This window comes from Chinchilla lanigera, unplaced genomic scaffold (assembly GCF_000276665.1).
Source record: "Chinchilla lanigera isolate Chin_1 unplaced genomic scaffold, ChiLan1.0 scaffold00068, whole genome shotgun sequence".
Classification (NCBI taxonomy): domain Eukaryota; kingdom Metazoa; phylum Chordata; class Mammalia; order Rodentia; family Chinchillidae; genus Chinchilla; species Chinchilla lanigera.
The window spans coordinates 7535880-7555805 of record NW_004955469.1 but is presented as its reverse complement, the minus strand read 5'-3'; the positions used below and the strand labels follow the sequence as shown (position 1 = coordinate 7555805).

General features: G+C 35.8%; 1 protein-coding gene across 20 annotated transcripts in view; it reads left to right on the top strand.

Annotated features, from left to right (window-relative positions):
* Dtnb (dystrobrevin, beta) overlaps positions 1-19926 on the top strand; it is a 368991-nt gene that overhangs the window by 215962 nt on the left and 133103 nt on the right. For all 20 annotated transcript variants that reach the window (XM_013522584.1, XM_013522593.1, XM_013522592.1 and 17 more), the window contains one exon: positions 8682-8806. In XM_013522584.1, coding sequence (XP_013378038.1) covers positions 8682-8806 — 125 coding nt within the window. The remainder of the gene's footprint in view (positions 1-8681; positions 8807-19926) is intronic.

Here is a 19926-nt window from a genome sequence, read left to right as displayed (position 1 = left end):
AAAAAAACAGAGTTAAAGAAAATGTAGAAATAGACAACCTTAGATCAGTTTTTAGTTTTGGAAAGGATGAGACCTAGTAAGCCAGAAGCAGGTCCTAGTGGGCTATAGACTCGTTCAGGGAGACAAAGCACAGCAGAGAGCCAGATTTCTGACGTTCTTATGGGACTCTCCTTCCAAACAATAACCACCTTCCATTTCATCCTCCCTTCCTACAGGCCAAAGATGTCAATTTGAATGGTGAGTACTTTATGAAATTGTTGTTTCTGGTAAACGAGGCACATTTTATAACTTTGGTGACTACACTAGGAAGATTATTGGTGTTTCTGGTAAATTGTGCAGATTATACAACCCTTTTTATTATGAAAGGTTATTTAAGGAGTGCTTTTGGAGGCTTGGAATGCATTATATGTATTTCTGTTATTTCTTATGGGCAAATTAGTCTTGAGTTACAACCAACTTTAGTTACAACCAGCCCTCTCAAAACAAATTGAGTTCATAAGTCAAAAGTCCACTGCATATAATTGTTCCTCTGGGAGAGAAGGAAAACAAAAACAGAAACCTTGAAAAACTGAAACCATAGTGTTTGCTAAGCAGAAGTATCCAGTCCAGTTTCTACCACTAAGTAGCATGGAAATTGTCCCCCCAAAATACAACCTTTTAACCAACAGAAGCAAAACCTTAGCTGCACTTTTCAGTATGCTAGGCATTAGCCACTTGGCTATTAGTTAAAAGTAAATAAAATTTAAAATTAAGTTCTCTTATCACAGTAGCAACATTGCCAATGCTCAGTAATCCTGTGTTTAGGGGTATCATATTCGACAATGCAGAAATAATACTTTTTTGTCATTCCTTAAGAGGTCTGTTTGGTATCACTGCTCCTCGCTACCTATGGAAGTAGAATAACAACAACAAAAGAAGCAAAAAAAGAAAAAAAAGCAACAACCCAAATCTGTAGCATTCCCACCTCTACACGCAGGGCCAGATGGGGCTCCCATGCAGAAAACAGTTCATACCAAAGGTCAGCTCATTATAAAAAAGATCAGACCTAAGCACAGAGCAAAATCTGTGCAAGGGAAAATCAGCAAGCACACACACAGCAGATTTAGCCTCCCAAGAACTTTCCAAAATGTTACATTAACAAAGTTAAACAAGTAAAGTTAGGAATAATGATATTCAAAGAAACAAGCTGATAAGAAAAAAGACCAAATTGAATTTCTAGAAATAAAAATAAACGTTAAGGTTAAGATCAAATTAGAGATGGCTAAAGTGAAAATTAAGAGAATGGGAAACATATCTGAAAAAATAGTCCTGTATACAGAATACTGAACACAGACAGAAAAAGATGAGAAATGTGAAAGCCTGGTAAAGGATTTGAAGATACAATGAAAAGATTGACCAAGAATTATGTAGTTTATTCATCCTCTCAAGAACAAAGATATTTTGAGGAAAAGTCTCAAGTTTGTCACCAAGAAAAATATTGCTGAATATTTTTGAAAACAAAAGTTATACTTTGAGGGGAAAAAAAGGAATTGAAGGAGAAAGGAAGAATTGGGATGCAAGAAGAACTGGTATGCATTGGAGTCAATAAATATGGATAAATTTAAATAACTATCAAGTTAATACTAACAGTCACTGGCTAATAATGACAAATTTTGCTGGGCTTAAAATAAGATGCAGCTAAAGTTCTAAACTATTCTATGAAACTAGTTGAGGCATGATTAGATGTAAAGAATTAAATGGATGAAGACAGATACTGATTAAGGTTGTGGATAAATGCTCTTGCTAAAACAGAAGCTTCCTGACTCACTTGAGGATTTAGTAGGTTTTGGACAATGGGCCCTCCACTGGGGGATATTGTTGTGCTCGAATCTCTTCATGTGGTGTGACTTGGAGCTCAGGATGATATGTTCAGGGAGAGTAATTGGAAGTAAAAATGACAAGAATGGCCTCAGAGGCACCAGCGTTGAGCTTTTTCTATTATGCTGTTATCCTCCTGGTGTCAGGGGCTGTCAGCATGTACTCTAGCTGAAGAGTATGCTGTGCAAGGAATTAGCTTGAGGCTGATTAAAAATACAGTGATCCAAGCTCAAGAAAAGTGTTTTGTTAGAGCCTTTTAGTGCTAGTTCATGATTGTTTGATGAAAACAAATCTCAGCCTGGCACAGGAACTCTGTGCAGCAGTTGTGGCACAAGGCACATGTTTCTCCTTGTTGACACCTGCTCCTCTGTTGGAAGCTGTGTCCCCACCCATGACTCGCCATGTATACATCTCTCACCACCCGACAGTGTGGTACTTGGGTGTCTCCATACTGGTCCATGAACGTCTTTTTCTTCCTAGCTCCCCTAACAGTATCTCACTGCTCTGGGCTTCTTTCTCAAGCCCTGTATGTTTTAAAGTAATTTTACCTATTGAGAGGCTATGTTTGTTCTACCCTGAAAAAAGTAAGACAGGCCTTATTATATGAGCTTTAGCTTTTGCACTGAGCTCTAACTTCTACACATTTAAAACTGAGACAGTTAACATCTAATTCATAAGACTGTTGCGAGTATTAAATGAACCCACAACTCCAAGTAGGTTCTCAGTAAATGTTACTTTTGTTTATCTTTTTTAAAGCAGCCACTAGAAGAATCAACTCAAAAAGTAAAATTTCTAAAAGCAGAAGAAAAGTAAAATGATGAAACCTAAAGGAAAAAAAATGACATAATAAGCCATAGAAATAAAGTAATAAAACATTATTAATAAGTAAATTAACTGAATTTTCCAGATATAAAGCAACAGTTGTCTCCTGGATATTTTAAAACATCTGGCCCTGTCCTATTTCAAGAAATGGTCAAAACATAAGGACATGGGGCTGGGGATATAGCTCAGCGGCACAAGCACCTGCCTGGCAAGCACAGGGTCCTGAATTTGACTTCTAGTACCAAAAAAAAAAAAGACATAGAAAAGCTGAAAGAATAAAAGTGATGTATGAGACAAAATGCTAAGCAGAAGAAATTTGGTGTAAGTATATAAATTTTTCAAAAAGGATCTCAAGGTAAAAGTATATAACAAAAAAGTTAGAATGGTAAATTTTATGTGATATAAATTCTATCTATCTGTCTGTCTGTCTTTATCTATCTATCTATCTATCTATCTATCTATCTATCTATCTATCTATCTATCTATCTATCTTTTTGAGACAGGGTCTCGCTATGCAGTTCAGGCTGGCCTTGAGCTCACTTTGCAGCCCAGGCTGGCCTCAAACTTGCAAGGATCCTCCTGCCTAAGCCTCCTGAGTGCTGGGATTACAGGCATGCGCCACCACGCCCGGCTATAAGTTTTGTTCTAAATTTCTAATTTCCCCTTTTTCTTGGCTTTGCCAGGTAATCCAAGTTGGTCTTGGCTTCCCTATGTAATCTAGACTGGCCTGAAACTCAAGATCTTCGTGCTTCAGCATCCTGAGTGCTGATATTACAGGGTTATACCACCACATACAGCTTCTAGTTTGTTTCATTTTTGAGGCTGTATTAACCTTGGTACCAAAAACACAAAGTCAACAAGATAAGGAACTTTATAAGTTAAGCCATTATACTCATAATTGAAATCTAAACAAAACAGTAGGAAACTGAGCTCAACAATGTTCACATATATATATAAAATTAATGGATTAAATACAGATAATCTCAAAAGATTTACATGAAATATTTTATAAAATCCAACATCCATTGATGATTTAAATCCCTCCCTCTCTCTCTCTCTCTCACAGCAGTCTAGAAGAAACTTCTTTAACTAAATACGGGGTAATAAGTATTTCTAATAACCAATAGTACCCATTATATTTACTGGTGAGATGTGAAAACAGTGTGTACTAAGTTAAAAACAAACAAGGAGGCTTGTTATCATTGAATAAAGAAGAGTATTCTATTGGGACTCTTTAGCAGCATAGTAAAGTAGGGAAAGAAAGGTTTTTTAATTGAAGGAAACAAAGTAAAATTATTACTTGGTGTTGTCAGTTTAGAACATCTGAAAAAATTTCTGGGTAAATCAATTAAAAGACATCAGCAACAACAAAGCTAAAAAATTGAACTATATCAGAATTTCAAACTGGCCAGGCATGGTAGCACACGCCTAACGTCCCAGCACTTGGGAGGCTGAGGTAGGAGGCTTACTGCAAGTTCGAGGCCGGCCTGGGCTACAAAGTGAGTTCAAGGCCAGTCTGAACTGCATAGTGGGACCCTGTCTCAAAAAGACAAACAAAAACCCTTAAAACTATGTGTGAGAGTCCTCATAAAATGAGAGAAGATACATCTGAACTAGATGTCTTAAAAGGAATTAATATCCAGAATATATAAAGAATTACAATTCAAAAACAAAACACCATGTGTAACCCACCCGAGAAATGAGCAACGGACTGGAAAAGATATTTCTGTAGAGGTGAGGACCAACAGGGATATGAAAAGGTGCTCAGCATTACTAATCCCCAGGAAAATGGAAATCAAAACCATAGTTAGCTTCATGCCCATTACAGTGTCTACCACTGTGTTTAAAAGAAAATAACAAACTGTTGAGACTGTGGAGACACTGGAATCCTTGTGAACTGTTGGTAGATTGTAACATGGTGCAGTCATTTTGGAAGAGGAGAGAGGTGCCTCAAAACTTAAAAATAGAACTACCATATCATCCAGCAGTTCTGTTTCAGGGTAAATACTCAAAAGAATTAAAAGCAGAGTCTTTGTACACTCATTCATAGCATCATTATTTATTCTCCTTGTTGCCTACAGCTAGAAGCAGCTAGAAGCAAACCAGGTATCCATCATCAGTGGTCATTAGGGCCCAGAGGAGGGGACAACAAGCTGCTCTTGAATGGGTACAGTATATAATTTCAGTTCTGTAGACTAGGAACATCTGGAGATCGGCTGCACAACAGTGTAAATATACTTAATGCTGCTAAATTGCACATTTAAAAACAAGTGAGATGATAAATTTTGGATTAGTTTATTTTGCCACAATTAAAAAGTAAACCAGACCTGGTGGTGTACACCTGTAATCCCAGCACTGTAGGAGACAGTGTAGGAGGACTGATATTTAGAACTCCGCCTAGGCATCTTAGCAACTTAGTGAGATCGTGTCTTAAAAATTTAAAAAGGATTGAGATGTAGTTCAATGTGAAGACCCTCAGTTAATTCCCTAGTATTGTAATCAACCAGTCAATCAGTTAGAAGGGTTGCTGGCTGCAAGACTATAAAATGGGAATAAATATTAGAAATTAATAGATTCTTTAAAGAATTTAAATTTAAAATCTAAAACTTCATTGAAAGACATTAAAGAATGCTCAAATGCATGGGGAAATAAACACATTCATAGAAAGGGCTATTCAGATGTAAAGATGTCAGTTCTCTGCAAAATTATCTGTCAGTTTTATTAGTCCCGATTGAAATCCCAGCAGAGTTGTTGGTGGTGATAGTGCATGTGTAGTAAATGATAAACTGATTCTAAAATCTAGGTGAAAGTGCAAAAAAGGATCAACAGTAATGAAGATACTCCTAAAGAAGAATGTAAGTTTGGGCACTTGCACTACCTGGAAAGATAAGCTGTAGTAAGTAATTAAATCACCATGATACTGGTACAGAATAGAAATAGGATATCCTTCAAGTAGGAAGGAATGATTTATTAAATGAGACAATTGATTGTCCATATGAAATAGAAGTGGATTGTTTCCTCATACCTAGCAGAAGTCAGCCCTAAGTAGAATTCATATTTAAATGCAAAAGGTAAGAATTGTAAAATGTTAGAAGACGTTGTGGAAGAATGTCTTTATGACCTGAGGAAGGGAAATATTTAAGATACAAAAAATAAAATATTACTAAATAGTCAGTGTTAATATATAAAGATAGTAGTGCTGGTATTCAAAAGTATAACAGACTGAGAAGCCTAAAGAGGGAATTGTGTACAACATGACTTTTTTTTAGAGAAAAGCAGCCCATACAACAGTATGGCAAAGATGGGGACAGGCATTTCATGGGAGAAACACAGTTGCCCATGAACATAGGAATACTATGGCAAGTGTTTAAAATGTCTGGCAGTAGCAAAGGTTGGCCAGAATGTGGTGTTTCAGAAACTCACACAGCTGATGGGAGTAGAAATTAGTGTGACCACTTTGTAAAAACACATTGGCAGTGCTTAGTAAATTTGAATAATACATATAACCAGAGGGACCAATAATATCAGTCCTAGAAAATTCTTGCACATGGCCACCAAGAAACATGGAGTAGACTGTATATGGGGTATGTCAGCATTATGAATGACAGGGAAAAAGTGGAAACAACCCAAAAGTTTATCAACAGTGGAACAAATATCTAAATTATGAGTAATCAAGTAATGAAATACCATCAGTTGATGAAAATAGATGAATTACAGTTCCTGTATGTGCATCTACATAGATGAATTACAACAATTTTTAGTGAAAAGAGCAAGTGCAGAAGAATATGTAAGTGTAGATTTTAAACATATTTAGTGCATTATGTATCTATAACTGCTGAAATAATAAAACCAAGGAAATGATTAATTCAAGATCTAGGACAGGGGGCTGGGGATTTAGCTCAGCGGTAAAAGCGCCTGCCTGGCAAGTGCAAGGTCGTGAGTTCGGTTCCCGGTACTGGAGAAACCCCCCCCCCCAAAAAAAAAAAGATCTAGGACAGTGATTACCAGAAGAGAAAAAGTGGCAAGTGGGCTTCTAGTAGAATAGGGGCCCACAAGGAAGCTTCACAGCAACTGTTATGTTCTCTGTCTTAGGCAGACTAGTGCTTAGATGGGTACTATAATTTTTATGGGTTTTATGATTTAAAACTGTATAGTGCTTGCTTTGGCAGCATATACACTAAAACTGTGTATAAAGCTGGTCATGGTTGTGCACACCTGTAATTCAAGCACTTGTAAGAATGAAACACGATTGCCCTGGGTTTGAGGCTGACCTGGGCTAGTGAGTTCAAGTAAGTTGAAGGCAAAAACTGTGTACACATTTTATACCTTCCTTGCTATACTTTAAAAAAGAAAAAAAAATATATAAATCTCACCCTTAGGATTTATAAGAGATGGTGAGAAATGTTTTAAAATTAGGTAAAGTGGATTAGGATATTGAAAATTCAAAAAGTTTGAAGATGTTTGCTTTAGTATTTATAGAATTAATTTTCTAGGTTAAAGCCTCTCTCTTACATCATTTTTAGCGTTAGGAGAAAGTACACAGACCTAAAAGCATATCACTAGCATTGTAGTTCAAGTAAAGTGGAGGAGACAGCAGTTCCAAGACCTGGACTGCTTTTTTTTTCCTCCTTCCTTTACTTCCTTAAAAATTTAGTAAGTGAGCAAAAGGAAGTGGAGAACCATTAGGCAAGAACTTCACAAGTTCTGCCCTGTTTAGCTTTGGGTTACACCTAGACTTTTACCAGAATTTAGTGTTTTGAAGGGGACAGTGAAAGGTGATGTGGAGCCATCATAGGAAGCATCTAAAGAAATTGATATTATTTAGTCCTTATTATAAACACATATCATTTGGCTTTGCCTGTATATTCTTAAATGCAAACAGATTTTACTTTATAATATGTTGAATATTACAACAATCAGCATATAAAAGTCAAGTGGAGATGTGGTTGGTGAAACACATAGCTATAGTGCTTCAAATGGCACATTTGGTAATAAACTACAGAGGGAATAGAATGAAATATTTCATCTCTATTTTGCAATTAATGTCCTGTCAAAATCTCAGACTACAATGTTATTTAAAGAGAATTGAGTGGATCATCATTTACATAAAGAACTTCTTTAAATGGGGTCTTAAGAGGGCCGGAGGGATAGTTTTATCCCACCATTGTCCCCTGAACAGGTAGATAGGGGCTTTGGAAATAATGTTTTATGTAACTTACTTGCGTAATTTTATTTATTTTGTGCATTTTTACTATTAAAGGCTTGATAATCTTGGGATTTGCTGTTTCTGATTTCCAGAGAAAATGTGTTAGTATGCCAATTTAAACTTGGTTTGTAACCCAGGTTGGTCCCAAACTCATAATCCTCCTGCCACAGCCCTCTGAGTGCTGGGATTACAAGTGTGTTACATCATGCCTAGCTCACAAGTTCTTTTTGTATCTCTGATATGTCATAATTTAGAGTCATGGGTCTGATCCTGACTTCCTGTGTGAATGTTCTTATTTGTATCTGCCTATATACTCAGGCCCTAAAAACCAAATGCTCTGCCTTACATTTATTTAGTAATATTTCAACATTTGGGGATGTGGCTTATTTGCTAACATCCATAAGCCATGTACTATTAGCATTATCTTACCCATTTAGTATTGTAGCCCATCAAGAAGTTCTGGTTCTGATTGGAAATTAATCTTAACATCCAAAAAAAAAAAGGATCCAAAAGCATCCAAAGAAGGAATTCATGCAAAGATATGTACAGCTACCCAGAGATACAGTTAACATTAATGTCATAGTGTGACTTCATAGTACAGATGAAGGGATCACAAGTGACCTGGGAATATCTGTGAGTTCCTTTCTGCAAGACCTATTACTGTTGACTATAATGGAATTTGATTTGACTCTGAAAAGATATTTTTCTGTGCTCTTGTCACCAAGTTCTTTTGAAGTTCTTTGTCATTATTTTGAAGAGTTAATTTCATGTGTCCTTATTTTCTCCTTTGACACAGAAATCCCCTGCAAAGAAGCTGAGCCATGCAATTAGTAAATCTTTGGGGTGCGTACCCTCCAGAGAACCTGCACATCCTGTTTTTCCTGAGCAACCAGAGAAACCACTTGACCTTGCACATATAGTGTAAGTATACACCTGGATGTGGGCCATACCAAAATGAAGAACTCACAGAATCGCAAATATTATGTAACATGAACACTGAACTTTCTAGTTTTTTCATTTCATTGGGGAACTCAGTCTTGAAACTCTCATTTCTTTATAGCACCATAAATACGTGGGAACCTAGCTCCTACTTCCTGACACTTAGTAATATAGCAGTCTCCAGAAGTGTGAATACATGGAAAAGTGATTACTGTACTGTCGAACTGAATTGCCTTTCTTTCTGTGTTCTCTTAAATCAGTGGTAGAGATTGTTTCTTCTCCACAGCTCTAATGCCCACAGAGGTTTAAACTATTTTACATGATATGGAAATGAATATCAATTTAATTTGCTCTTTCTAATTAAGAGAAAATTAGCATAAAATTATTCTACCGATAAAACAGGTAACACACAGACACACACACATACACACACAGATACTTGAATATTCATAATAAAGCAAAATTAGAGGAGACCAAAAAATTAAATAGAGGAAGGTAAGGGTGAAAGAAACAATGAGGGATAGGATTTGGCCTCTGCACTGACTTCTTTACTTTGAATAAGGATGACAATAGGAAGTTTACTCTGCTGGATAAAACTGGCAGATTGTTGCATATTAATTTTCATCAGATATATGGAAGTTTTTCTGTTGTAGTGAACATCTATTTTCTTTAACCTACCCAATGACAGATGGTAGACTTAAATGAGCTATTGGGGATATCAGTGTTTTCTTTTTTCCTTTCAGAAATTTGAGTAACTTTTATATTAAAAGAACATGTGCATGTGGATTGAAAATCCAGTAATACAAAAGAACTTATAATAAATGCAACATACTGCCCCATGCTTTAACTTCTTTTGGGTTTTAGGTCTACTAGGAGTTGCCTCTATATTGCTAAGTCATATACATAGAGTGCTGTTTCTTGGTTTAGCAGGTATTACTGAATTCCATTGTGGGTATCAGGAATCACCTTCATTTATAACTCTGCCTACCAACTCATCCCAGTATTTCATAATTATATTTCCATTTTAAGTTGGCCAGCTTTGTAATTTTAAATAATCTTAAAACTCTATTATAATGTCCTTCTACTTATCCATAAACTAAGCAAATTGGTCACTTTTGTCTTATTTCTCCTTTTTCTCCCAGGTGCCATATCTTTCATATTGTCAGTGCTGATAATTTTTCTATTCTGTGACTATTAGTAAATTTCCTGAGATTAAGTTTTCAATCTAAAATTTGAAAACCAAATAGGATTTGGTTTTATTTATGATTAATTTTACACAGTCAAATAATATTACACAGTCAAATAGTGTGCTGCAATTCTGTGTCTTCTTTTGTGGTGCTCTGGTGTCCTGGTCCCTGTGCAGTTACTGTCTCACCAAGAGTTCATTAGCTCTTCTTTGTTACATATCACCGATCACTCAAAATCACATGTGTTGGGGCTGGGATGGGGCTTTGTGGTAGTGCACATACTTAGCATGTTTGAAGCACTAGGTTCCATCCCCAGGCCATATGTCTGCCTGTGTGCACACATTCTGTCAATTTTTGTGGTTGGAATTGTTGTCTTCTATAGTTTCTGTTGTTTTTCCTTCAGTTTTCTGTTGCTTCTTGTTGGGAACTACCTCCCCATTGTGTTTAATAATGCAATTTACCCATTCTTGTAATTCACTTTTGCTGTTGTTAAATTTGTTACATTTTCCCTTTTTGGTTAATATTTTTTATGTTATGTTTAAAAAAACCTTGGGCTGGGGAGATAGCTCAGCAGCACAGTGCCTGCCTGGCAAACACAAAGTCCGGAGTTTGATTTCTGGTACCAAAAAGAAAAAAAATTTAAAAAACTCTTGCCTGCCCTGACAGGCTTTCTCCTTTACTTTTTTTTTTAACGTTTTATGTATATGTTTAATTTATCTGGAATGGATTTTTATATACAATGTGAGAAGAATACCCAATTCTTCTTCCACTGCCTTGTGGCCCCCTACCCGATTTGAATACTAACCTGTTTCAGGCTCCTTTATTGGACAATCTGTCATTTCTTCACCCAGTGACCTGCAGTATCCTATTGTTGAAAATAAGGTTTCCCAATCTGAATGGGTTGATTTGGGACTCTTTATTCTGTCCATCAAATTATCCCTTACCGCTTCAGTTATTAAAGGATTAAGTAATCTTTTTCAGGAGTATTGTCAGTGTCTTTGCCCTTTCATATAAACTTTAGGGTCAGCTTATTGACTTGAATCCCTTGTAAGGTTTTGTTGAGATTTTTTTATTGAAAATTTATTGAATCTGAAGATAGAATTGGAGAGAATTGACATCTTTACAATATTAAATTTTTCTTTCCATGAATGTATTGTGTCATCCCACTTATTCAAATATCCTTTTAGGCCTTTAAGTAAAGTTAACTGAGAAAGTTACCTGAGAAACATCTTGTAATCATTAGGTTAATTCTTGTGCATTTGTTGTTGATGTTACAAATTGTGCCCCTTTTTCCTACATTTTTGGGGCATATTTTATGCAATATGCATCTCCTTTAAGTGTACAATTTTGTGAATTTTGGTAAATATATACTGTCATGCAAATAGATGCTTTTTTTTAACTGTTTCTTACAATTTATTACTGTTGTGTGGAAATGTAAATGGATTTATATTGTTATCTACTACCTGTTCATCTTGCTTGTTTATTCTTGTAATTTGTATTCAGATTCTTTTAGATTTTTTATAGATAAATAGATCATCTACAAATAATGACAGCTTTGTTTCTTCCCATCCATTTTTATACTTTTAAAAATTAATCATACTTTTTTAGGTAGAAGATCTTACTGTGCTGGCTGGAACCACCTGTGTAATACAGAGTAAAAGTGATACAATAGGGCCAGGGATGTAGCTCAGTAGCATAAGTGCTTGCCTGGCAAGCGCTTGGGGTCATGAGTTTGATTCCCAATACCAAAAAAAAAAGTGATATAATAGAGACATTCTTGTGTTTTTGTTAATCCCAAAGAAAATACTGTTAGCATTTATTTAGTACTGTTTGGTTTGGTTTTGTAGGTTGTATCAAGTTAAAGACATTCCTTTTTATTTCTAGTTTCTGGATAGTGCTTTCTTTTTCTCATGAGTGAGTGCTAAATTTTGTCAGACATTTTCTGTATTGAGATGACTTAGATGAAGTTTCTTTTATTGTGTTAATGTAGTAAATTACATTAGTTTGTATGTTTGGGGTAGAGGGTATTTGGTGCTGGGGATCCAACCCAGGACTTCATACACTCTAGGTAATTGCTGTGCCATTGAGCTATATCCCCAGCCCTATTTTTAAAAATCACTCGTACATTTTTATAATAAACCTAAGGTGACCATCCTTTTAATATACTATTGAATTTTGTCTGCTAATATTTTGTTTAAATTTTGGCTATGTTTATAAGTGAAATTGGCCTTTAATATTTCTTGTTTTTTTCTTTCTTTCTTTTTTTTTTTTTTTTGGTCTTACTTTGGTTTTGCTTTTATCACTCAATTTACTGTCTTCAAAAAGTTAAGAGCCAGGCATGGTGGCACACATGTATTCTCAGAATTCTGGGAGACGGAGGCAGGAGGATAAGAAGCTCAAGTTCAGCCTGGGCAACACTGTGACTTAGTGAGACCCTGTCTCAAAATTTATTAAAAAAAAAAAAAAAAGTAAAACAGTGCTGAGGATGTGCTTAGAGTGAAGGTCCTGAGTTCAATCCTCAGTACCTCCACCCCTAAGCATTCTTTCTTTATATTTTTGGAGGAGCTTATAAAAGATGAAGTTATAGTCACCCTAAATTTTTTATTAAACTCAGCAGTGAAGTTCTATGTGTGTAGAGCTTTCTTTGTGTGAAGATTTTTAGCAGTTGACATTTTAAAACAATTAGAAAACTATTTTCTTTCTTTTTTGTCACTTTGGAACATTTTATAATTGTAAGATTTGCCAGTTTCATGTAAATTTTGAGTTACTGGCACATGGGCTGGGGATGTAATTCATTGGTAGAGCACTTGCTTAGCAAACTCTGGGTTTGTTCCTCTGTACCTAAAAAAGTTATCTATACAAAGTTCATAATATTTTTATCTTTATAATTTGTTATATGTATGATAATGTCTCATGTCTCATTTTCATTCTTGTTCTGAGATGTTTGTTTTTTCCTCTCCCTTGCTTTTGTCTCTTCCACTTCCAGAATTTTTGAGAGGGCACTTAATGATCTCTTGTTGATTATATTACATGCTTTTTAAATTTCATGTATTTATATCCTTTTACTGTCTCTTTTGTTCTAGCTTCTTTGGGTTTGTTTTGATACTCTTTCTTAACTTCATAAAGGTATGGTTAGTTTTACCCCTTCCAGATTATTTTCTCTCTAGAATGAGCATGTGCAGTGGTAAATTTTTGAAGCATTGCCTGGGTAGTGTTGTACAAGTTTTATTCAGTAAATTTGTTGTTGTGATTGTTTGGGGTTTTCTGTGTGAATTATATATTAAGCATTCTATATTAAGAATTCTATATTCTATATTAAGAATTCTATATTATATATTAAGAATTCTATATTAAGCATTCAAATATGTCAAGTACAAATACAGTATCAGTAGTTGTTTTTAACTCTTGTTGGTATTCTTAACTCCACTTATTCAGCAAGTAATTATGGAGAACCGTCTAGCTGCTATGCAAGGTGCAAACAGTACTCTTCTGAATTCAGCCTATATGCAGATTTGACTTAGGGTAAAGAAGCTAGTTTTTAAAATTAAATAGATCTTTTTACCTGATTTATGAAAACCACAGAGGTACATATTGCTGGGATATCAGGTGCTATTTCAGGGAGGTTCGTTTTATATAGCTTTAGTCAGCTATCCAGAATTCAGTTAATAACACTTTTAATGGAATGTTAATAGAATTTTTTATAGGTTCACTAACATTTCCTATTATTTATCATTTTACAAAATAATAATTTAGTACCAATTAAATCTGACTCCTTAGGAAATATTTGCACATGTCAACAGCTGTGAATCCTGAACTACTAGAATCATATTCTTCCTCTGAAAAACATGAAGGTGTTATCTTCCCTTTGGAAGAGTGGATATTCTGATTCATTGTTTATCTTCAGCTTTTTCAGGTATAGGTGAATCACCTGGTTTTATGTAAATATGGCACTTTCTTCTAGCAGTAACAACTTCCTAAATCTCCAAGAGTTTAACTATTAGCACATTTATATGGAATATACAGTGTTCTTAGTCTTAGTCTTCTGAAATCAGACATCTGTTTACAGAAGCACCCACAGGTTGAGGAAGGCTTTTTAAAAACTTCTCACTGTAACTACTTGAACAGTGCAATGTGGAATTAAACGAATTGTGACATTCCTGAATTCAAAATTTTTATTTTGTATCAATAACTGAAGCCACATAATTGTCTACTTAAAGGTCTGAAATAGTTTTGTTGATAGAATCATCTTGTTGAGCTTAACTGTTTCTCGGTGATGAACCTGGTCACTACTTTGGTCTAAATATTGGGGAGCTTAAGTATTTCTTTAAAGTTTGTTAAGTGTTACTTAATTGGTTCCATGGTTTTTGACCAGTTTCGAGATTGTACCATTGTATTGAAAAGATCTGCTCATTTTGAAACTCTGGGAAATATGTCACATACTTGTATTTGTCCTACATATGCAAAATAATTCTGTAATAAGGTATCTTTACCTTATGATCTGTCTTTATGTTACTGGCAGGCTAAGAAAGCTTTGTCAAGAGTGATATTGGTGGTGAAGCCAGAAGATGACTAGGAATTCTTCTGTGACAGTGGTGGGCAGGGCATCTTGGCAGAGGGCAGAGCTGCTTTGAGGGTGGCTGTCAAGGAGGCAAGAGCTTCTGCAAGGTATTGGACCTTGCCCTTAATTAAAAGCTATAGGCAGGAGAGAGGTGTGTTGAATTTTCCATTTTAGAAAATCGCAATGTGCTGTATGAAACAGGGAATGAAACAAAAGTGAAAGAGGCCAGCTAGAGAATTTTTTTCATGGGCCAGGTGAGATACAGGGATATTTTGAACTAACATCGTTGCCATGGAGATAGAAGTTTGTAAATACTTTTTTAATAATCTTATGTTTTACCATTACTGGATGCCAAGAAGTGAAATAAAAATTCCAGTAGAAATCTAGAACAGACTAAAACTGTGAGGTAAAGTGCATTTTAATATTTCATATTGGCATAAAATAGACTTATTCTGATCCACACAAATTTGAGATGCAAGGGTTTTTCCACCACTAATGGGGATTGAACCCAGGGTTTTCACACTGAGCTATATCCCTAGACTTTTCTTATTTTTTTTTTTTTTTTATTTCTGAGAGAGAGTCTTGCTAAATCACTAAGTTGCCCAGCTGGGCTCAGTGACCCTCCTGCCTCAGCCTACCAGAGTGCTGGTTACAGGTATGCACTACCATGCCAAGTTTCAAGTGTTCATGTTTATTGCGGACTCATGGTGCTCTCGAGCTTTAGTTTACTCCTATGTATAAATATATTAACCCATTTAATAATCAGGAAGTATCAGTGAGGTTGAATGATATGCCCAGAATCACACAGGAGCAAAGTAGTACCCTTGAGGCTGCTGTCACACTTCTTCCCTAATGTGCAGAAACACTAGCAAATTGTTATTACAGAATCATGTGGCAGTTGAAGTGTTGTTTGGACTGATGGTGAAATTCAGAATCGAGAGAGAGCTTTGCATAACTGTAGCTTGGTTGTTTGAATAGTAGAAGGGAAGTGATGTGATAGAAGGAAGCCAGGTTAAACATCAGGAGACCTCAGTTCACTTTTGTGGGAAATTGGTGATAAAACCTTTCTTAATTATCTTATTTAATGAGGTTGTTTTAGGATAACATGTGAAAGTGCTTTAAGAGGTTAAGATGCTAGAAATAACTTTCAAGGTTTAAAGTCTTCCTCAGGATAAAATAAATCATACTACAAAAACAAACTCCACAAAGGGTGGCATTTGGGCTTGTTCCTTGCTGAGTTAGCATGGCCTGAAATAGTAGCTAGTGGATGGGAGGAACAAAAAATACATTGAATGAATAATACTAAACACAACTTTAAAAAACATTCTTTTTCATTAATATATAGTGATTACATTCCTTGTGGGAAGTTGGTAGACATACATGACACATCTTAATTCTTGTTATGTACCCCGCCCCCACACACCTTCCATCTCTTCAGGCGCCTACCTCCTCCCCCATTTTTATGTTTTGGTTTTGACTTTTTTCTCCTTCAGAAAGTCGTACAAGTCATATCCCTATTGTTTCTTAAAACTTCCACTAGATGTCAGACGTAATTCCTTATGTTCCATTTGAGGGGAGTTTAAAATATTGTATTAAGTGAACAAGATTTTTCAAATAAATCTCAAGAGTCCTATTCAAAACAAAACCAATTTACTTACCAGCACTCTAACAAATTTTCTGCTAAGTCTCTGAGAGAAATTAGTTGCTTCTTTGGGTCAGAACATTTTTATAAAAGTTCCAGTTCTTGATGTCTCTGATAGACTTTCTGCTATTCTAATTCAAGCAGTTTACTGTGGTTGAGATCTAATTATCTAACCACATGGTCTTTAACCCTGATTTTTTAAATTAGAGATTAGTCACCATTACATCTCAGTCTGTGGTTATTTCTGAGAGAAAGCAAAACTTGCTGGTGTTAACTAAGTGTCTGCATTTTTAAATTTCAGCAAGAAAGAGAGCAGCTCTCTTGTCACATATACCTGGAATTTGTGTATTTGCACAAGCGCCTGCCAGGTTGCCAAACCCTGCATCTGACAGCAGTTGTCACCTGTTTTTGTATGGCTCATGATCTAGGAATGACTTTATATGTTTAAATAGTTGATGATAAATAAAAACAATGTTTTGTAAAGTGGATTTTTGAAATTCAAATGTCACTGTCCATAAATACAGTTTGATTGGGCCACAGCCATGATTATTTATTCATATCTTGTTTATGGCTCCTTTCAGGCAGAATTGAATTGCTGCAACTGAAAGCTCATGACCCTCAACACTGAACTAATTTTCCAACCTCTGGTTTTAAAGAAAAGTTAATAAAAACTGCAAATTTAGAGTACTTTGTGCTTTCTGATACTCTTTTTTTCCAAATGCTCATCATCTTTGGTTTGGTGGCCCAGGTTGTTTTGAGATAGACTGAGTACTTCTGTTGAAGTCTTCAGATAAGACTTGCTTCCTGGACCCAGACTGCCTTTTGTTTTGTTTTTGTTTTTTCTGTTTTTCTTCCAGTATCAGGAATCGAACTCACAGCCTTGCGCTTGCCAGGCAGGTGCTTTGCCACTGAGGTAAATCCCCAGCCCCCAGACTGTGTTTTGTGAGAACACCTTCGTCTGCTTCTGCCCCCTTTGCATGCCTATGTCCACAGCAGATTTGAATAGCTAAGCCGACCATTTTTTTTCCACACGTTGCATCAAAACAGAATTAACCTAAAAATTTTTAAAATATCGTTTAAATTATGCTATAATTATAAAATTAAAACAATACTTTAACGTACCTATCATTTGTTCTCTTAATGCAGTTATTTGCTCTTCTGCTCAATACTTAAGATTTTATGTACATTACTTGGATTTGATCTAAAGAAAATCTTGTTCTCTTGTTTATTTCCTATACTAATCTTATGGATTTTTTTTTTTAATTTTAAAGAACTATGCTTTAAAGATAGTGCTTTCAGTGTTTGTGAACTTACTAGTAGAGCACAGTAAATTTACCTGTTTTAGTCTTATTCATCATGATTTTAAGTAGATCACAATTTGCTAGAGTAGGGCTAATGTAAGATCACTTGTAATTCTGTGAAAGAACAGGCTTGACGTCTTATTTATGTTGTTTAGTTACTAAACTACATTTTTCTGCTGAGTGTAGTGGCACATGCATCTAATCACAGCACTTAGGAGGCTGAGGCAGAAGGATCACCACAAACTTGAGGCCAGCTTGGACTACTTAGCGAGTTCAAGGCCAACCTGGCATACTTAGTGAGACCCTGTCTCAAAAAAACAAAACAAAACAAAAAGCACACTTTTTGGCTTAGTTTGGTGTTTTATTTTGTTTTGTTTTTTTCCTTTTCCTTTTTTTTTTTTTTTTTTTTTTTTTTGTGATAGGGTCTTGCTGTATAGCTCAGGCTGGCCTTGAACTTGTGATCCTCTTCCTTCAGCATCCCAAGTGCTGGGATTATAGGCATGCACTGTAACATTTGTTTTAAAATGCTTGATGAGCTGGGGATATATAGCTCAGCAGTACAAGCACCTGCCTGGCAAGTACAAGGTCCTGAGTTTGATTCCTGGTACCAAAATAAATAAATAAGTAAAATGCTTGATGAGTTTGGAATTGAAAATGGCTTTTGCGACAGCTGTGCTGACTTGTTCTCTATCAAACCAAAATGCCTCACCATTTCCAACTTTTTAAAAGCCAATTTTGGAAGAGAGTTATTTACTGGGCTGTTTGTACTCTCAAACTGATTGTCAGATGTTATAGAATTTATAATATTGATCAGCCTTCCATGAGTATTTATTGACTGTGTTATGAGTAGGGCTTTGTATCTGGGGCAGGGATAGTGTCTTCATCTAGGACATCAATGAGATGATACTTCTCTTAAACCACCAAGTGAGTCTGATGTTACAGTCCTTTGAGAGGAATATCACACTCATTCTGGGTGTATGGCCTCCTGAGATTGACCTACTTGGAAGATTATAATTTTGAGCTATTTCTGACAGGTAAACATTGTTTTCTTTCTTAGCTCATAGCTTACTGACTTTGACTCATATGTTCCTGTAATAATTTTGAAAAACATACCATTGGTGACAAAATCTGCACACTAGTGGCCATCAGCCACTTAAAATTCCAAGTCTATATAATTTGACCTTTAGGAAAAAGAAAAATTACTTTTAATTCTTCCATTCATGAAGCCTATTGTGTGAAATAGGCTTGTGCTTTTCTGGGGTGATTCTGAAGACTTGGTGGCAGAGGGATACATGACTCCCTCAAACCCGAGTTTCAGTAGCTCCTGTATTGGGTATTGTTCATTTGAGGCTAAAGCTCCTCTCCTGAGCTTAGGGTTGCTTGCTGTCCTTGGAATTATACCTCTCCAAAAGGGAAAAGCAGAGCAAAAGGGTTATATGTTATCTGAGATAGTCCTAGAAGTAGGATATTTTTGCCTGAACCTGTGTTTTGTGTGTGTGTGTGTGCCCGCATGTGTGTGCGCACGCGCTGGGGACCAGGGGAACTTGCATACTCCTGAATCCACATGTGAGAATGTGTGTGCGTATCATAGCAGTGGTGATGTGAACAGCATATATAGTGATTGATTATGATGCATTTAGGAGGCATGACCTTATTTACTACAGTGAAGCTCAATCCCTTAGGGTAATTGTTTATATAAAGTTGTGTCTCTGCTGTGTTTTACTCTGATCTTGGGATTTTCTCACCTCTTTACCACTGTACTACCATAAAGCATTATTTGTTAACTCTAAGTCTTGCATGGCCCAAAATCATCTTTCCTTGGTTTTCTCTTCCTTTTTTACTATATGAAAAAGCACAGAATATAAGGTTTATCATCTTTACCATTTTAAAGTATACAGTTCAGAACTGTTAAGTCATGTTGCTGTGAAGCAGGTCTGTAGAATTTTTTCATTTTGAGCTCCTACTCTATCCCCATTAAATAATAGTGACCCTCTCTCTCACCCACTTGTAACCATCATTCTTTCTGTTTCTATGAATTTGACTACTTTAGATACTTCATATAACTGGGAATATATGCTATTTCTCATTTTGTGACTGGTTGGCTCATTTAGCAGAAGGCCCTTCACAAGGTTCATCTGTGTTGTAGCCCATGGTGGAATTTTCTGTCTTTTTAAGGCTGAAAAATACTCCATTGTGTTAGACATGTTTTACTTATTCATCAGCCAGTAGGTTGTGTTGCTTCTCTCTCTCTCTCTCCCTGTCTCGAGTTTTTTGAGACAGGGTCTTGCTATGTAATCCATGCTGGTCTTAAATTTATTTATTTATTTATTTTAAAAAATAAAAGAAGGAAAACTAACAAACAGACATCCATTTACAAACTAGCATAAGAACAATACAAACAAAACAGAGTTACA